We start from the raw sequence: 15,238 nt of genomic DNA, 5'->3' as shown, positions 1-15,238 counted from the left end.
GACAAGATACAGACATGGATGTAATAGATACTGACTGCAGGGGCTCCAGGGTGGATGACAGCTCTTAGTTCTGCAGTGGAGGTCATGGAAGAATCCTTTTGGTACTTTTTTTCACTTTTCTTTTAAACCAGCACTACAGAGTGCATTTAAGCAGCAACAATAGTTCACTGGTGGGCAGAAAGGAAGAGGCCAAACATGGGTCTTCCTTTCTATCTGTCAGCTGCCTTACATAATCTTGTCCACCCAAAGATTATCTGGTCAGTTAAACAAATGTGGTGCTACACAAAGAAGCCAGAAGGCAGCTGCAGAATAACCTCCTTGTAGAGGGGACTCTCCTGCAGGTACAGTGAGCAGAAGGCAGCCTGACTCCATCCTGCCCTGGCCTGACCAGGCAAGAGTCCACAGTGCTCAATTCTTCACAAACACACAGAGGCACCAAAGGGCACATGACCCAAGCAGTTCTGGAGCAGAAAGATCTTGGTTAAGTTGCTGAACTGCAACTTAAAGTCCATCTTTTCTCTCATAAGCAAAACCCAATGTGTTTGTTTTTTCCACAGAAGGCTGTGGGGTATCCTGGTTCTGTGGGCTTGGGTCAAAATCACAAAAATAAACACAGTAAATGCTTCAAGTCTCACCTGTGTGGATTATTTTACTCTATGCTGGTTAGTAACATAGAAGTACTTTGTACTTGTACTTGCAAAACAACTGGTCTTCAAATAAGAAAGCTGTGTATGAAAAAAATATGGCCACTAAACACTTAGGCACAGAAACTTGACTTTCTGGTGCAGTCTCCAAAGTTCTTCCTTTTGTAACTTGCCTCCCTCCTCTGGGGTCTGAGTTGTGTTTGATTCCCATGCACACAGAAGGGCTTAAATTTCAGGTGGCCAGGCACTCTTTTGTAAAAACATAGCACTGTGCCTAGGTACCTGTTGTTGGTATAATTAATTTTCTTTTGAACACTCATAATCCCAGAAGGTATCACCTGGGATTCAGAGTGGAACATTTGGGCAATGTACTCTTCCAAGGTTAGGTGAAAATGAGCTGGGTGTTTATTTGTTTAAACCAGAATCAATACCATAGACTGACAAGTCCTGGAATTATAGAAGGCTTGGCCATGCATAAGCTTGATTTTCTTGCATTTAAATGTCACTGTCAGTCGTAGGAAATGTTCCAGCTTGCAAAGTTTCACTGAAACTGAAAACAACACTGAGCTTGGCAGAAATGTGATTGTGAGGTTTAATTGAAAGAGTAAGCATGCTATTACAAATTAATGTGGAGAAGGCAGCCATGGTGGAATCTGTCTTCAGGTCCATATGGCCCTCCACTGCTCATTGATCATACAGCCTGTCATGCATTTATCCTCACAGGAGTCTTTCAGTTTGCTGAGAACTATTACTCCCCTTTTACAGCTGGAAAATTGTAGCTAGGAGAGTTATCTGCCTTACTCAAAGGCACAGAAAGGAATTGATCAAGGGTAACTGCTAATCTTTTCTTCCTTTATGGATTGCTTATAATTTTTCCCTAATGAAAATCACTTCTTATCTGATAAATTTATATTATGATTGCAGGGGAAACCAAGAGAAGCAGTGTCTTTTAAAAATAAATCATTACAAGCCAACATGGTTTCAGCAATTCACTGTAATTTCCGTTTGATTTTCAGTTTTCCTGTGAAAGATCTCAAATTTATCATCTTATGACTGAATGAAACAGTAATTGTTAAAATATACTTGGTGAACTGCTAATGATCTGTGGGTCATAATTTTATTTTTCTCTGAAAAATTCCTTTAATTTTTTTTTAATGAAAACCATACATTTCTGGCTACAGGCTCTACACTAAAACTAGGTTATTTTTCCTGACAATATATATTTTATCAAATAAAAAAAAAATTGTTAATTCAGGTTAAAACAACTTTACAGCAGGTGAATTTTGCCCTAAACTTCATATATAACGATAAGAGTTTCACTGAATCAAACATTGCTGGCTCTCCCTCATGCTGCTTAGATCATAGTAACAGATAATAAAGTCTTTTTTCTTGAAAGAGAAATTTATAGGAACTGGTTTCCCCAAAGACATTTTGAGGTTTGGCAGAGATATATGTGTGTTCAGAAAATAAAGTTCGTGTTTAAATATGATCTTATCCTGTAAAATTTTGGGAATTTCCCTTTGTTAGCCTGAACTTTGGCCTTATTGACATCTCTCTTACCTATTGAGTTGATGTTATCTTAGTACTGAAAAAGCTTATCAATATTACATATGTGCAAAAATAGGGAAACAATAAAGATGTTGATATCTTTTTTGTTGGAATGTGAAATGAGATGTGGACTAAGGAGAACTCCTCTGTGCCACTTTGATGTAGCAGCATGTAGACTAACAAAGGGAATCCTTCCAAGAGACTCTCAGAGTTGAGCAGCTGTAAGAGGTACAATCAAGCTCTTAAGATTCACCTTAGCAGAGGAAAGGAATGGCAATGAGGGAGCTCAATAACACTTATCTTTCAGAAACAGAGCAGTCATCTGACCTAAAACATCTGCTGATGGGTTATGGTTCATATGCATAATGGCAGTATCAGTTTTAAGGCTTTCACACATATACTGTTAAATAAGCTTCTGTCTAGGCAGACAGGCTGTAGTCTGGTCTCTCTGAAGTAAAAAAAATAATAAAAATTTAAAAAATGCTCTGCCTCTTTGGAGGTCATACTGCAAGAGGGAGAAAGTGCACCAGCATTTGGGGTCTCACCCACTTCTTTCCACTGCGGCCAAAATACAGGCATTGAAGTTAAGTAATATTATTTCTTTAGCTTGTTTATTTGTTTAAAAGAAGCCCCATTTCCAGAATGTGACGGAACCAAACAGCAAAAGGGAGGTTCCTCTCTCGGGAATCCTCAAGTGTGCCATGCAAGTAAACCCTGCATTCCTAAAATTGTGTTTCTTTGCTCCTTCAGAAAAGCATAAGCAACACTACCTTTCTCCACTCTACACCTTAACACACAGAGGCTACAAACTCTGCGGTCTGAAAAGTCCTTGGCACAGCCATCAACAACTCTGAAGATCTTTTGATTAATGAATCACCTGATAGCAGGTATTAGCATTTCCCAGCCTGACACTATCACCAATAGTAGATGAAGATACCAAAAGAGAACAAAAGAAAACATAATTTCTCTTAGTAAGGCAACATTTCAATTTCACCAAATTTTTAAGCACTGAGATTTCCTAAAAAGATGGGAGTATTTTTCACTATCTTTGTTCTAATCAGTTTTCAGCCATGCCTTTACAATGAAGATGCAAAATCTTCAGAAGTTCATTTCTTTTCCAACTTGGTACTTTACAGTAAAGCAAATATTACAGTCTTTGCTCAGGTGCAATACTTGTATAAGCTAAAAGAAGGTTAAAAAAAAAGAACCCCAAATTCAGCAATGACTTAAGCAAGGTCTGGCACATAAAAGTTTAAGAGCCATAATAAAAGTGGCTAGCACCTGGGAGATATTCAAATCCTAACATTTCATATGGGTGTGACTTCTTAACTGGCTTCAGCTCCTTAAAAACTCTGTCATGGCTAAAAGAGCAGTTGTATTCTCCTATGCATATGCTTCTACCTTCCTGTGGATGAGCAGTGATCTAGTCACTCTGCAATGGCTCTAGTGCCAGCAATGCCACAAAGGAAAGGTCAGGGATAGAGCAGCTAGAAATAAGAAGAGTGAAGCAATTCTCTTCATCACGCTCAGAGCATGAAAGTCACCTCAAGTTAGGGTCTGAGCTAATACCGAAGTTTCCACTGAAATTAGTGTTTCCACTGGCTCTTGGTGATTGTATATGTAAACTTCACCTAAAAGGCAGCTAAGTCACAGTCTTTGTGTTCAGCTTAGGTGTGGTACACTAGATGAATTTCATACCCTGTCAAAATGAGAGTCATAATAGCCCTAGCTATTTTACCGGTGATAGTGTTTCTGGTAGGGGCAGCCTCCCAGCATGTATTTAATTTGTTTATCTATAAAATATGGGTATAAAATCACATACCTTGCACATACAAGCATGTGAAGCACACACTTCTATATCATGACACAGCTTCAGCTGCATAGGCCCCATCTAGACCAGGGCTTTACCTACATCTGTCTTTGGTCAGACCCAGAGGGGTCCTTAAACACATGCTGTGTACTGAAGATGACTGGCCTGCTTACTGAACATTTACAAAATGCCTGCTTCATAGATATTATATCAAATCAATATTGACTTGATCAGCCTTTCGTTTAAAAGGCATATGTTTTGTAGACTATTAGTATACATATGTGCATTAGACATGCAGTTGTTATTTCACCCAATTAGAAGAAAATTTAAAATATTTAATTATTAAGTCTTTTTCATAATATGTACAGTTACTAAAAATAAAGTGTGGGTGCATTTTACATAGTCTGTGGTTAGAACTCACCCATTTTAAACACCCATTTTCTGTTTATCCTTTCGAGTTAGGTATTCACCTCCCAAATACTGAGTTTGGTTAGGATACATTCTTTGTATACGAATTTTCTTTACCTTGCTCTAAGAAAAAGTTAGCCTACACTGCCATCACAGTAAAAGATAAATGCCTATATACCATATAGCATAAATTAACCAAAGTTGAACCTTCGAAAAGAATTATTCCATCAGCAAGATGGGGAAAAATACTGAAGTCATAAACCAGAGGTTGTTCTGAAATCACTTCAGAAGAACACAATTTCTTTGAATGACCCACAAAAACTTATGTGGGTTAAGATAAACTGTTTTGTCTTGTATAACATGGCATTGTCAAAGCTCAGAATTTAATATCCTAAATTTCTACAGATAAAATATAGTACCACCTGCAGGTGAAGCAGGACAAACATTTTCTTACCTGGCATTAAAAGTCATTCCCTCAGGAGAGAGAGAAGTAGACATCTTTCACATTCTTATATTTTCTGTTATAAATTCCTCACTGGAGAAGCAGCATCCAGAACAACAAAGGTGCTACTATGGAAAATTTTGCTCTTCTTGACAACAGGGTAATTCTTTAGCAGCTCTGTTAAAATCACCACTGTAATGCTACAACATCAGAACACTGGGCAAAAGGAAAGGAAGAAAAACTGAAATTCAACATTTTTGTTGATATACCCTCAAAATGGACATTTCTAATTCTGATATTGACTGCCTATATTGGAATCCGCAACTTTGTTTCCTTGCCCTGTTTATATGTACAGAATGAAGCTTTTTCCTTCTGCTTTGTCCTCCCGCTGTATGATTTTAAAACTGATTTTTTGGTCACATCAACTTTACAGGACTATGTATCCCAGATCAGAGTCCTCAGAACTGATACTCTCCATCTCCAAGAACACAGTGCTGGTGGTGATACTGCAAGTGCTTTAGTGAACAGAAGTATTGCCAGCTACTGAGGTGTTTCAAAAGGGAGGAAAAAAGGGGGTTTTTTGTTTTGCTAAAAGACATAGGTTGGTCTGTCTCTGAAGCTCAGTCAGCATCTTGTGGGATCTGTCCTTAAATTATTACTACTTGAAATAAGCGGCTTTTGAAAGCTGTCTTACTGAAGCTCAAGCTACAGTTACAGTTAAGAAAGGTTCCCTTAGAATGAAAATGGAGATGCCAAAATACAGGAATAAGGTCTAATTCTGACATGTTAGGTTCATTCTCCTAGCAGTAATTAACAACTCTTAGTACTTACCTGTCTACAGCTTCTTTAAAGTGTCCTGTACCCATGCCAGCTTTCTCTGAAGTCACTGAGAACCAAACCAGATGGAATTTTTACCCTGATGTGTACTTTACCACAGCATGGATCAGTACTACCTTTAATCACTGTATTCCCTGTACTGAAAAGGGGGAATATGTCAAGTATTTTGCTAAATATAGCTACTACAGATGGCAAATGTCAAGATTTTAATGACACTCACTTTTCAGTGCTTTCCATCTTCAAAGGGCTTCCCACTGGTTGACATACTTTAGAGTAATGACTATTCGGAACTGCCCTGTGAAGTAAGCGCTAAAAGTATAAAGTTGTTTTCTGGCTTTCTTCTCTTCCTTGAGTTCATCACCCCAAAACCCTTAGAATGGGGGCTGTGTTCAATCACTGCAACATAGTCCTGGCATGTTTAAATTGTTTCATGAAAACATGGTTAGCAGGTAGGTAGTTTTGCTGCTTGATTTGTGCAGCATTTTACTGTAAGTGAAACAACTGGCTTAGCCTCCAGGCTTGGCAGGGTAAATGCATGTCTGCCGTTTTTAAGGCCTCATTCTTCCCTCTCCTCTGAGTGTCATATCCTTAGACTTCAGTGGAAGCCAGAAGGCAGAATATAGGCAGAATACAGAATATTGCATTTTGACTATAGAGTTAGCTTATCTCTCACCACTTAACATCTTGCTTTGCTGTTCTTAAATGCCACACTTCATTCAGTAATACTTCTTCCTTTTAATCCAGCCTTCAAGAATGTATTTTGTAACAGTTCCCATCTATGGGATAATTATGTTTAGTTAGCTGTACTCAACAGTGATGATTTCATAACATGTCACAAACAGGTGCCCATTAAATTCCTTTATTGGAGACAGAAACGTTGCATAATTACAGATCTGATGAGAAAAACTGCAAATAGTATAGACCGTTTCCACTGCTAGCAAAATACGGTTATTACAGGATTTATAGACATACAAATATAAAGTGTTTCTTTCGTGCCAGATGGTCTGTACATAACAATGCCATTAGGAGCGCTTAATTGTGCTTCTACAAAACCTTTAGAGAAGAATGAGGTAGGGTTTCCTTTAGTTTACCCAGTATTTTTCCACACATCTGTCCTTTAGTGCTTTTATATGCTCACATCATTGTAAAATACCCAGTTAACTTTAACATTTGAGAAAACAGAGACCCTTCAGAGGTGTTTACTTCTCCCTCTTAAAGTTGTTAATTTCCCACTGTTTATATGCTACAATTCCAATAAATACTACTGCACCCTTCTAAATGCCTTGAAGGTCAGGTGGATTGGGACATCTGTCTTTCCAATTTACTGCTTCAACAGAAATTATCTGCAAAAAACTTCAGATAAAACTTATCTCCATCATGGCAAAGAACCTCTTACATTCAGTCACTCTCTACTACAGTAGCCAAGCTAGAGTCCATGCCATCTCTGCAGAAGATGGAGGGAACAGATTCAATCTTTGTCAACAATCTTGACTGTGGACTAGAGTTAACGATATATTTGTCTCCTACTTGCAGTTCTAGTTAACTACTGAGCCATTAGAAAATGAATATAAATTATGGGAACAGAATAAGCCACTGACCTGTAGGAAACCTTTTCTCACTTTTAGATGATCTGGAGCATTACCTGTTTATTTTAATCTAATATTTTACGTTTCATGACATATAACAGTGTGTTTCAGTTTTCACTTAAGATACTAGGGCCCAAGTTACGAAAATGTAGGCACAGATGTAGGTGTTTAAGCAACTGAATACGAGCATTCTTAAATAGTAATAGAAATCTACTATCCTGGTAGATACTTGGTATACCCAGGTAGACTGTTTTGGACTGAATGAGAATGGTAAAGATGTTCTTCTGACCTGTCTTGACTGACTTGGGTAATTTTACTCTCATTCCTTAGTGTAACTGTTCTGGAAACAGAAGACTTTTCACTTTACTGTTTGCTCTGGCATTTGCTGCATGCACTTATTAAAAACTCGAGAGTGTACTAGCAGGGTACAGTAGAGAAAAAAACCCTGTTATTTCACCTGAAGAAGTCACAATTCTAGTGGTGACCAAATCACAATGAAGAGGAGTTTTGGCATACAGGAAGATGATTACACAAAGAATAAGACGTTTGATTTCTCCTCATAAGCTACAGAGACATGATAGTTTAAGATAATAGTTCAGTGATACTGTATCAGAATTCTAGAATGAAAAGCAAAATTTTTATAAAAGCTTCAAAATTTAAAAGATTCCATGTTCACATCTTGATTACTTTGATCAGAAAATGAAAGAAAATCTGTTCTTACAATATAGTACCACCTAAGATAACTTCTGAGCTCCACCATCTCACACTTCAATGACTGCTCTAAGCCTGCCAGAATCAAGTACTATGAAGAGCTAACATTATTAAGAGAACCAGCTCTTAGAAACTTTCCCAGTTCTTGCTTAGAAAATAAAAGCACTACTCTTATTTTATCTACTATTCCCTGCATACCTCTTTGGTAAAAAGAAAAAATGACCAGTGTTGGAAAACCATTTAGAATGCTGTAGTTAACTACTTCCACAAAGCTGTCTTCTCTTTTTCTACCTTAACTTTATCCAGCAGATATTTTAAAGACTTTAACATTCTATATCAAAATCTTAAATACTCCTGAAGATCTTCCTATGAAGAAGCCTTTTTTTTAAAGCAGGGCATGAGAATTCAGAATTGTGTTAAAAATCAGACTCAATAAATTAAGCTTTAAGATAAACTAACAGTGTAAATTCATATTGAGAGAGGAACGAGGATCTAGCCATACTGTTATTAGTAGCAAATTTAAACACCATTATTTTTAGTAAATTTGGATGTGCTTATCAAGATTTATTTCTATCTGAGCTAATAATTCCAAAATTTTGTTCCACATATAAGGCTTGACTATTCTAATTCAGTATTGTACCACACCCACTAAGTCCTAATGTACTTGGCTGTTCTAGCTCAAGGTAATGGCAAAATTAGGGTTTTTTTATGGAGTTGGGATATATTTGCCAACTGTACTATATAGATGGTATGCAGATTTTGCAAGGTCAGGGAAAATATCCTGGAATTCCCGTTAATAACCATCATACTTAAAGCAAGACATGGACAGGATTGCTACAACAGTATTTTTCACTGATGCAATACTCCCTTTTGCTGTTATGACCGCAAATACCAATACTTATTAAGAAGTTAATTAGCTTAAATGATTTAGGACCTATGAATTATTTTTCCAGATGTTGAGGATAGTGACAAAATAGAGTAAAGCACAGCTCTCTGACACTTCTCATCGCTCAATATTGCAGTTTAGAAAATTTGTAGTCGACTGATAAGGAAGTCTGTCTCAGTGCTACGTGACAACGTGTACCACTAGAACAGTTGTAATCTAATGAGTCTACATTGAGGGGTACAATGCTTCCTTCAAGAATCACTTCTAAATAAGATAGTACTGTTTGAGAGGTAGAAGTGAATTATCAAGATCTTTCTGTATGCTACTTTATATTCTGAACTACATATTTTACTTGTTTATGGGTTCATACAGCAAACCTTAAATGTATTTTTCATGCAAATAACATATTTCTCCTGTGTAATCAAGATACTTCTATTCTAAAGCAATCCTTGAAATAATGGACTTTACACAGCATCTTCCCCTGCTGCTTAAAAAGCTTTCTGGAAATCTTATTTGATCTGTAGTAAAATAACTTGTTATGCAAAAGTTTGGATTAGAGTGAAAAGTGGTATAAATGGTAGTACTACTACTATGCACTTACAAAGAGGTTAGATAACTTTTCCAGGGTCACAAAGCCAGTGGCAGTCTGTTCAGGCATTATATTGGCAGGTGGTAAAGTGCAATTCCAATCCCTGAACACCTGCAAGATGAACAAAACACTTCTTTTTTTTTTTTTAAAAAAAAAAACCCTGTCACTATTGCTGTTGTGAAAGCACAAAGAATGCAAAATTTGCTTAAATGGTCACTTTTAGATATGACACTAAGTGTCATCATGATAGGAGGCTGGGGAAAGGGTCTGCAAATCTGTGTGGAAGGGAGACAAAGACAGCAAGGAACAGCCCACCTCAGGGCATGCTCAGCCATCATTTATACCTGCACACTTTGCAGTATATGAGCCTGTCACTAGAACATGAAAACTCACCATGAGTAGGGTGAATCCCATGCAGAGAGAGCCAATGTGCCATAGTCTGGCAGGCTGTGCTACCATCTCTGTATTCTGACAGCAAGGCACTATCAACAGACAGTTCACACTAAGCAATCTGTTGAGATTATGCAGATTGTTCTGGAGAAGCCACTGAATTCAAGAGGGTTCCTCCTCTAATTAGGCAGCTATGAGATCAGTCCCAGCTGTTTTTCTGTCTACCTCCTTGGAAGACCATGTATTAGGCAAACATTTCAAATAACATGCATTCCAAATTACTCTTTAAACTATCATGTTTTTCCAAATTACCATTCTTCATGCTTGAGGAAAAATAAGTATAAAATTAAGTATACAGGAGAGACTCAACGATATCTCTGTTGAATTAGGCAAACCCTGAACAACAGTTTACATAGAAAGAGGAGGAGTGGAGGACAACTGCTTTTTGGCTTTAGATAGTTGAACAGGTAAACAATGGCTGGGTAGAGATATCTCTCACTGGGTAGAGATATCTCTCGCTATCTTGCTTTTGGTCTTATCAGACTTCCCTTCTATATCCCAGAAAAATCGTGTTTGCTTTGTACTGCTACAGACTGAACAAATTATCTACCCCAAGCAGGAACCTTTATTAGTATTCTCATCAGAGTCTGTCACTGTAAATTCTGAGCGAATTTGCACTCATTGCAGTTAAGAATCTAGTTAAGTAATGCCAGTTGCTGAAGCCATAATGCTTGGCATCAGAACAGCTTGTATGAAATGCCAGTTTCATGAAAAGTTTTCTTATTTGAAGGACTTCTTTCCTATGTATGAATCATGCTCACCAAACAGAAAATTAAGGACATGCTCAATACTGAAAATAATAATCAAAAGAATGTAGGAGAGAAGAGAGAACATACAAAAATTAGAGTTCATTATTATAATTTTAAAGTATCAGTGTTTGTAAAACATAAGCATGTGAAAGGCTGAATCTCATTTGATCAACCCAATTAAACATTAAATAATAGCAGCCAATTATGCAAATATCACACAACAATATTAATTTGTTGATCTTTTTTGAACAGTCTCAAATGTTCCTAATTTTAGACTATATTATGTCTTAAATGATCAATTAGCGGAACCATAACTAAGTGATGAAGAATGGATAATTGCCTAGCTATGATGTAACATACTCTTTCTATGTCAATCTGTGGCAATTAAACAAATAGGGCACATGGAGAAAAGATGTGCAGATGTTCTTTTACAATCTATTATTAGCTCAGGGAATGCCACAGTTCTCTCCTAAATTTTAGAGGCGAAAATAGGGAGAATGCAATACCAAATACTCACTCTTATTTACACATATTATTACTTTCCTTTGGTTAACAGGATAAAAAAGCAGTGGCAGAATGCAGGGTAGGACAGCATGCAATGTCAGCAGAATTTCCTGTACTATACTGACCCCTCAGCTCCCTTATTTAGGTTTTAAATTTTAAAATCTAGAACCTCTTCACCTGGATACCATTTAAAAACAAGCACAATTTTGAGTTGACATAGACAGAATAAAGCAATTAACCAAGATGTTAAAGACAACGGTTAACACATACACACTATGTGTTTTCATTCTTCTCTGCTAGAAAAGTCTAAAAGCATTTCTGTGGGTCATTCCAGTTTCATCTTTGTCTCCATAAACTCAAAACATGCAGTAAAAGGAAAGGTGTCTCTCTGGTGAGTGCGGGAAAGAATGCAAACCACAGTAAATGAAATTGCCTGGTTTCTTCACATTAAATTACTTGCATCCAATTTAAGAACAGTTTTACACAACTTTTAGGTTTACACTGTAGTAAAATAATTCTTCTAACTGGTCCTTATGATACCTTCATGGGGATTTTTGATACATGGTACCTGTCAATGCTATGAACATCCTGAGATTTTATCATACAACCACTTTGCCATGTATCTGAAGTTAGATATTTCCGCTTTCCCTTTTGCTGCTAAAGCTAAGACAAACATAATGGGGCAGATTAGATAGTTCAGTAACAGGAAGTCACATGTGGTTGCTCATTACATAGTCTTTAGAGCTCCATGCCACACTCTAGTTAAAGGCACTCTTTAGTCTTGTCTCATTGAATAAAACTCTCTACCCCACATTGCATCTTGGCATCTTTCCCATGTTAATTTTTTCACACATCTAATTAAATAAAAAGAAAGACTACCAGCAGCTTATAATACATAGCAAGATACTGAACAAAGACCAGCACACAATACAGATTCAAATGGCCAAAAAAAGCAGACACGCTATACTATTGCTACAACATTTTGTGCTTGTAGTTGTATTCTAAAGAGAAAACAATTCAACATATTTTAACAATGGTTACATTATCAGAGAGATCCTTCAACTGTTCTTCATTAAAAGATCAGATTAGATTGCAGTGAAAGATAGTAAAATTGTGATTTGAGGGAGCAAAAGAAAGTGATGGCTAAGTAGGGTTGTATTTAAAATCTGACCAAAATTGAAGAGGAAAGCCATAAAGCTACCTTTTAGCAGTTGTGTAAGGCATGGATGGTCTATTAGAAGTTATATTTTGCCTTTTTAAACTATGTTAACAAGTGCCAGTAACTATAAAGGACTTACAAAGCATGGGAGAGATACTGTTGAGTCTTAAAAAAAAATAAAGCACTAAATATTTCCCTTAATACTGGTGCACCTCTATTGAAAACTATGGCAATAAATATTCCACTTTTACTTCTTATAGTACTCCATTAGTGTCAATAAAGTTCCACCAGTTTTACAGTGAAGTAGCACTTTGGAAAATTGATACATAATATAGTCATCCTTTTTGGCAAGTGATATCTTAAAGCTGTTTGACAAAGCTGTGTGCAAAAAAAGAAAGCTAATAAATATTACAGTATGATTGTTAGTGAACATTTACAGAAGTTATTTCCCTAACTATGGGCTACATGCTCTGTATTGCTTCCAAATAGTACCAAGACTGCATGTGAGAGAGTAGAAGTATATGAAGAAGTATGTGCTTAATCAAAAGGAAAGCAAGGCTTGAATGAAATTCTTTCCTTCTTGTGCTAGATATTTTCTGTGGACAACATAGCTTGTTGCTTAATAGGAAGGCCCTATTAAAGTACATGTGTCAACAGAAGCTGGATACATTTCACAACAAGTGGTGAAGGGGAGAAGAAGAACATTTTGCTGATCTGAATTAGGTGACTGGATGACGAAAAAAATTCCTCAGTCTAAAGATTTGGTTCCTGTGAAGAGTGGTCCAACTTTCACAGCCAGTTGTCTAATCTTATTTTCTAGACACTCGCCTGGAAGGCAACACTATGTCCACAGTGCCCAGCTCTGTGCTAGGTCAGACAAAGGGTAATTCTTGCATTATCAGGGCATGACCAAGCCCTATAAATCATACACGGAAGGATGTATTCAACTACTAGAGGTATGCATTGCCCAAGCAGCCACTGCATATCCCCATGGAAGGAAAGGCAATAGGCCAACAGGGAGCATCTTGCAGGCTAGATCACCTCAGATAATTTTGGCCTAAAGGACAGAACTGTTATTTGACAGAGCGTGCATGAGGGGATCTAGAGAGCTATGCAAACTCAGCAATATCCCATACAAGGAGAGTATGAAAGGAAAGAGCGTATGACTAAACCTAATTGTTTCCCAAACACAGAGCAAAAGGCAGAAAAATGGCAATAGAACCCTATGGCCAGCTAACAGGCAAGGTCTTTGTGTTATGTGACAATGTGCTCTGCTGGTGATGGCAGTTAAAACAAACCAGACTGAAGAACAGTTGAAGAGCATTTTACAGGTTTTCAGACTGTACACAAGACACAAGGAGACACTAAGAAAACCATTAGGAAGGTTCTATTGTGAACATTTAGCACCTCTACCAAGAAGACAGGCTTCTACCAACAAGATTATAGTAGAAATCAAAATGATTGTGTTCACATTTGCTGGATTGTGGAAACAATCATCCTGGGGATCAAACTGACACAGAAACTACGCTATACAGTCGGCCACAGAAGCTGTCTTTATTCATGTCTGTTGTGTCTGGAGGGTCTGAACTCTTCCACCTTCACGACACCAGCACTGCCCAATCACTGTCTTCTCTTCCATACTGAAATGAAGCAAAAATGAAGTTTAAGAATAAAAGTTAAAAGTAACATTGTACAATTATGATAACTTTTTAGGTCTATCCTCATAAAGATTCATATACACAACACTGATAGTAGTTTACATTATTTCTTATGCCTTTATTTCTGTCTTTGATTTGAGTAAAGCCTAGAGGCAGCTTAAAGCTTTATTCATCTTCCAATAAGTAGACTAGGAAGGGATGATACTGATACTCACTAGAGATGATCCAGAATAGTCCTGATTCACTAGATACTTCCATCAATTTAATATAATTATTCCCTGAGATCAGTTCACTAATTCATTCGTAAGTATGCTCAAGCTCCAAAAAAACAAACACATTTGGTTGTATTTATTTTTATTTTCAAGGTGGCTTTTTATTGCAGGATTCTGATTGAATGTGAAACAAAAACCATCACAAATACCACAGAGTACAATTAGAGAGAATTGTAACCCACATAACCCTCTTTCCATATGCAAACCAACAGGATCACCAGGCAGAAATTAAGGTAACCTACCACATGGAGCTGTATCCTTTCCAGGGGAGGATACAGTCCCAAGGAAGTACTTTTGATTGTTAAACTGGCTCCATGTTCTAAAGTTCTTTGTCACCAGTGCTGTAAACAATGCTCCAGTGAGCCCCAAAACCACACATATGGCTCAAGTCTGTAAGTAAAGCAGAGGTGGACAGACTAGTGGCAGATGTAAGCTGGTAGCCTTTTCCCTTATAGTACCATGTTCAGGGAGTTCGAAAACACTTTTCACAAAGGAATAAAGACTGGTTTTAGTGTCTTTATGTAGGCTGAAAAGATCACTTGATAATTTCTCCAGAGAGGACAAAAGGAAAGTTCCTCCAATCTAGGTTCTGCATCAGCAGAAAAAGAGATAAAGGGACATTAAAACAGGGAAAAGACAACAGCTCCAAATGAGGATGTACCAGAAAAACACACTTCTAGATCCACAAAGGAATGATGCTCAGTGTGCCTGTGTTTTACTCTTTACTTCAGCAGGTAAAGTCTCTAAATGACCTCCATATGTATCACATCTACTTTTTTTTTTTTTTTTCATTACTAATTCTGCTGCTACCGTTCTGCAGTCTGCAATGTGGTGGACTAAGCACTGGTATGGTGCTACACCTGACCTTGAATGATTTACTTATTCAAAGGATTTCCAGCTTACATTCCCAGATGTCAGCATGGTTGCCTTGGGAACTCTATCCAAGGAAAAGCAGATGTATCATTAGTTTAACCACAAAGCACTG

General features: G+C 37.3%; 1 protein-coding gene across 2 annotated transcripts in view; it reads right to left on the bottom strand.

The window, feature by feature from the left end:
- Positions 1-6,532: 6,532 nt before the first annotated feature.
- Positions 6,533-15,238, bottom strand: part of BCAT1 (branched chain amino acid transaminase 1) — a 66,324-nt gene continuing 57,618 nt past the window's right edge. For both annotated transcript variants that reach the window (XM_074902271.1, XM_074902273.1), the window contains one exon: positions 6,533-13,963. In XM_074902271.1, coding sequence (XP_074758372.1) covers positions 13,922-13,963 — 42 coding nt within the window. In that variant the 3' untranslated portion in view covers positions 6,533-13,921. The remainder of the gene's footprint in view (positions 13,964-15,238) is intronic.

This window comes from Athene noctua, chromosome 3 (genome assembly GCF_965140245.1).
Source record: "Athene noctua chromosome 3, bAthNoc1.hap1.1, whole genome shotgun sequence".
Taxonomy (NCBI): Eukaryota; Metazoa; Chordata; class Aves; order Strigiformes; family Strigidae; genus Athene; species Athene noctua.
The sequence above is the reverse complement of the archived record's forward strand: the minus strand, read 5'-3'. Positions and strand labels throughout refer to the sequence as shown.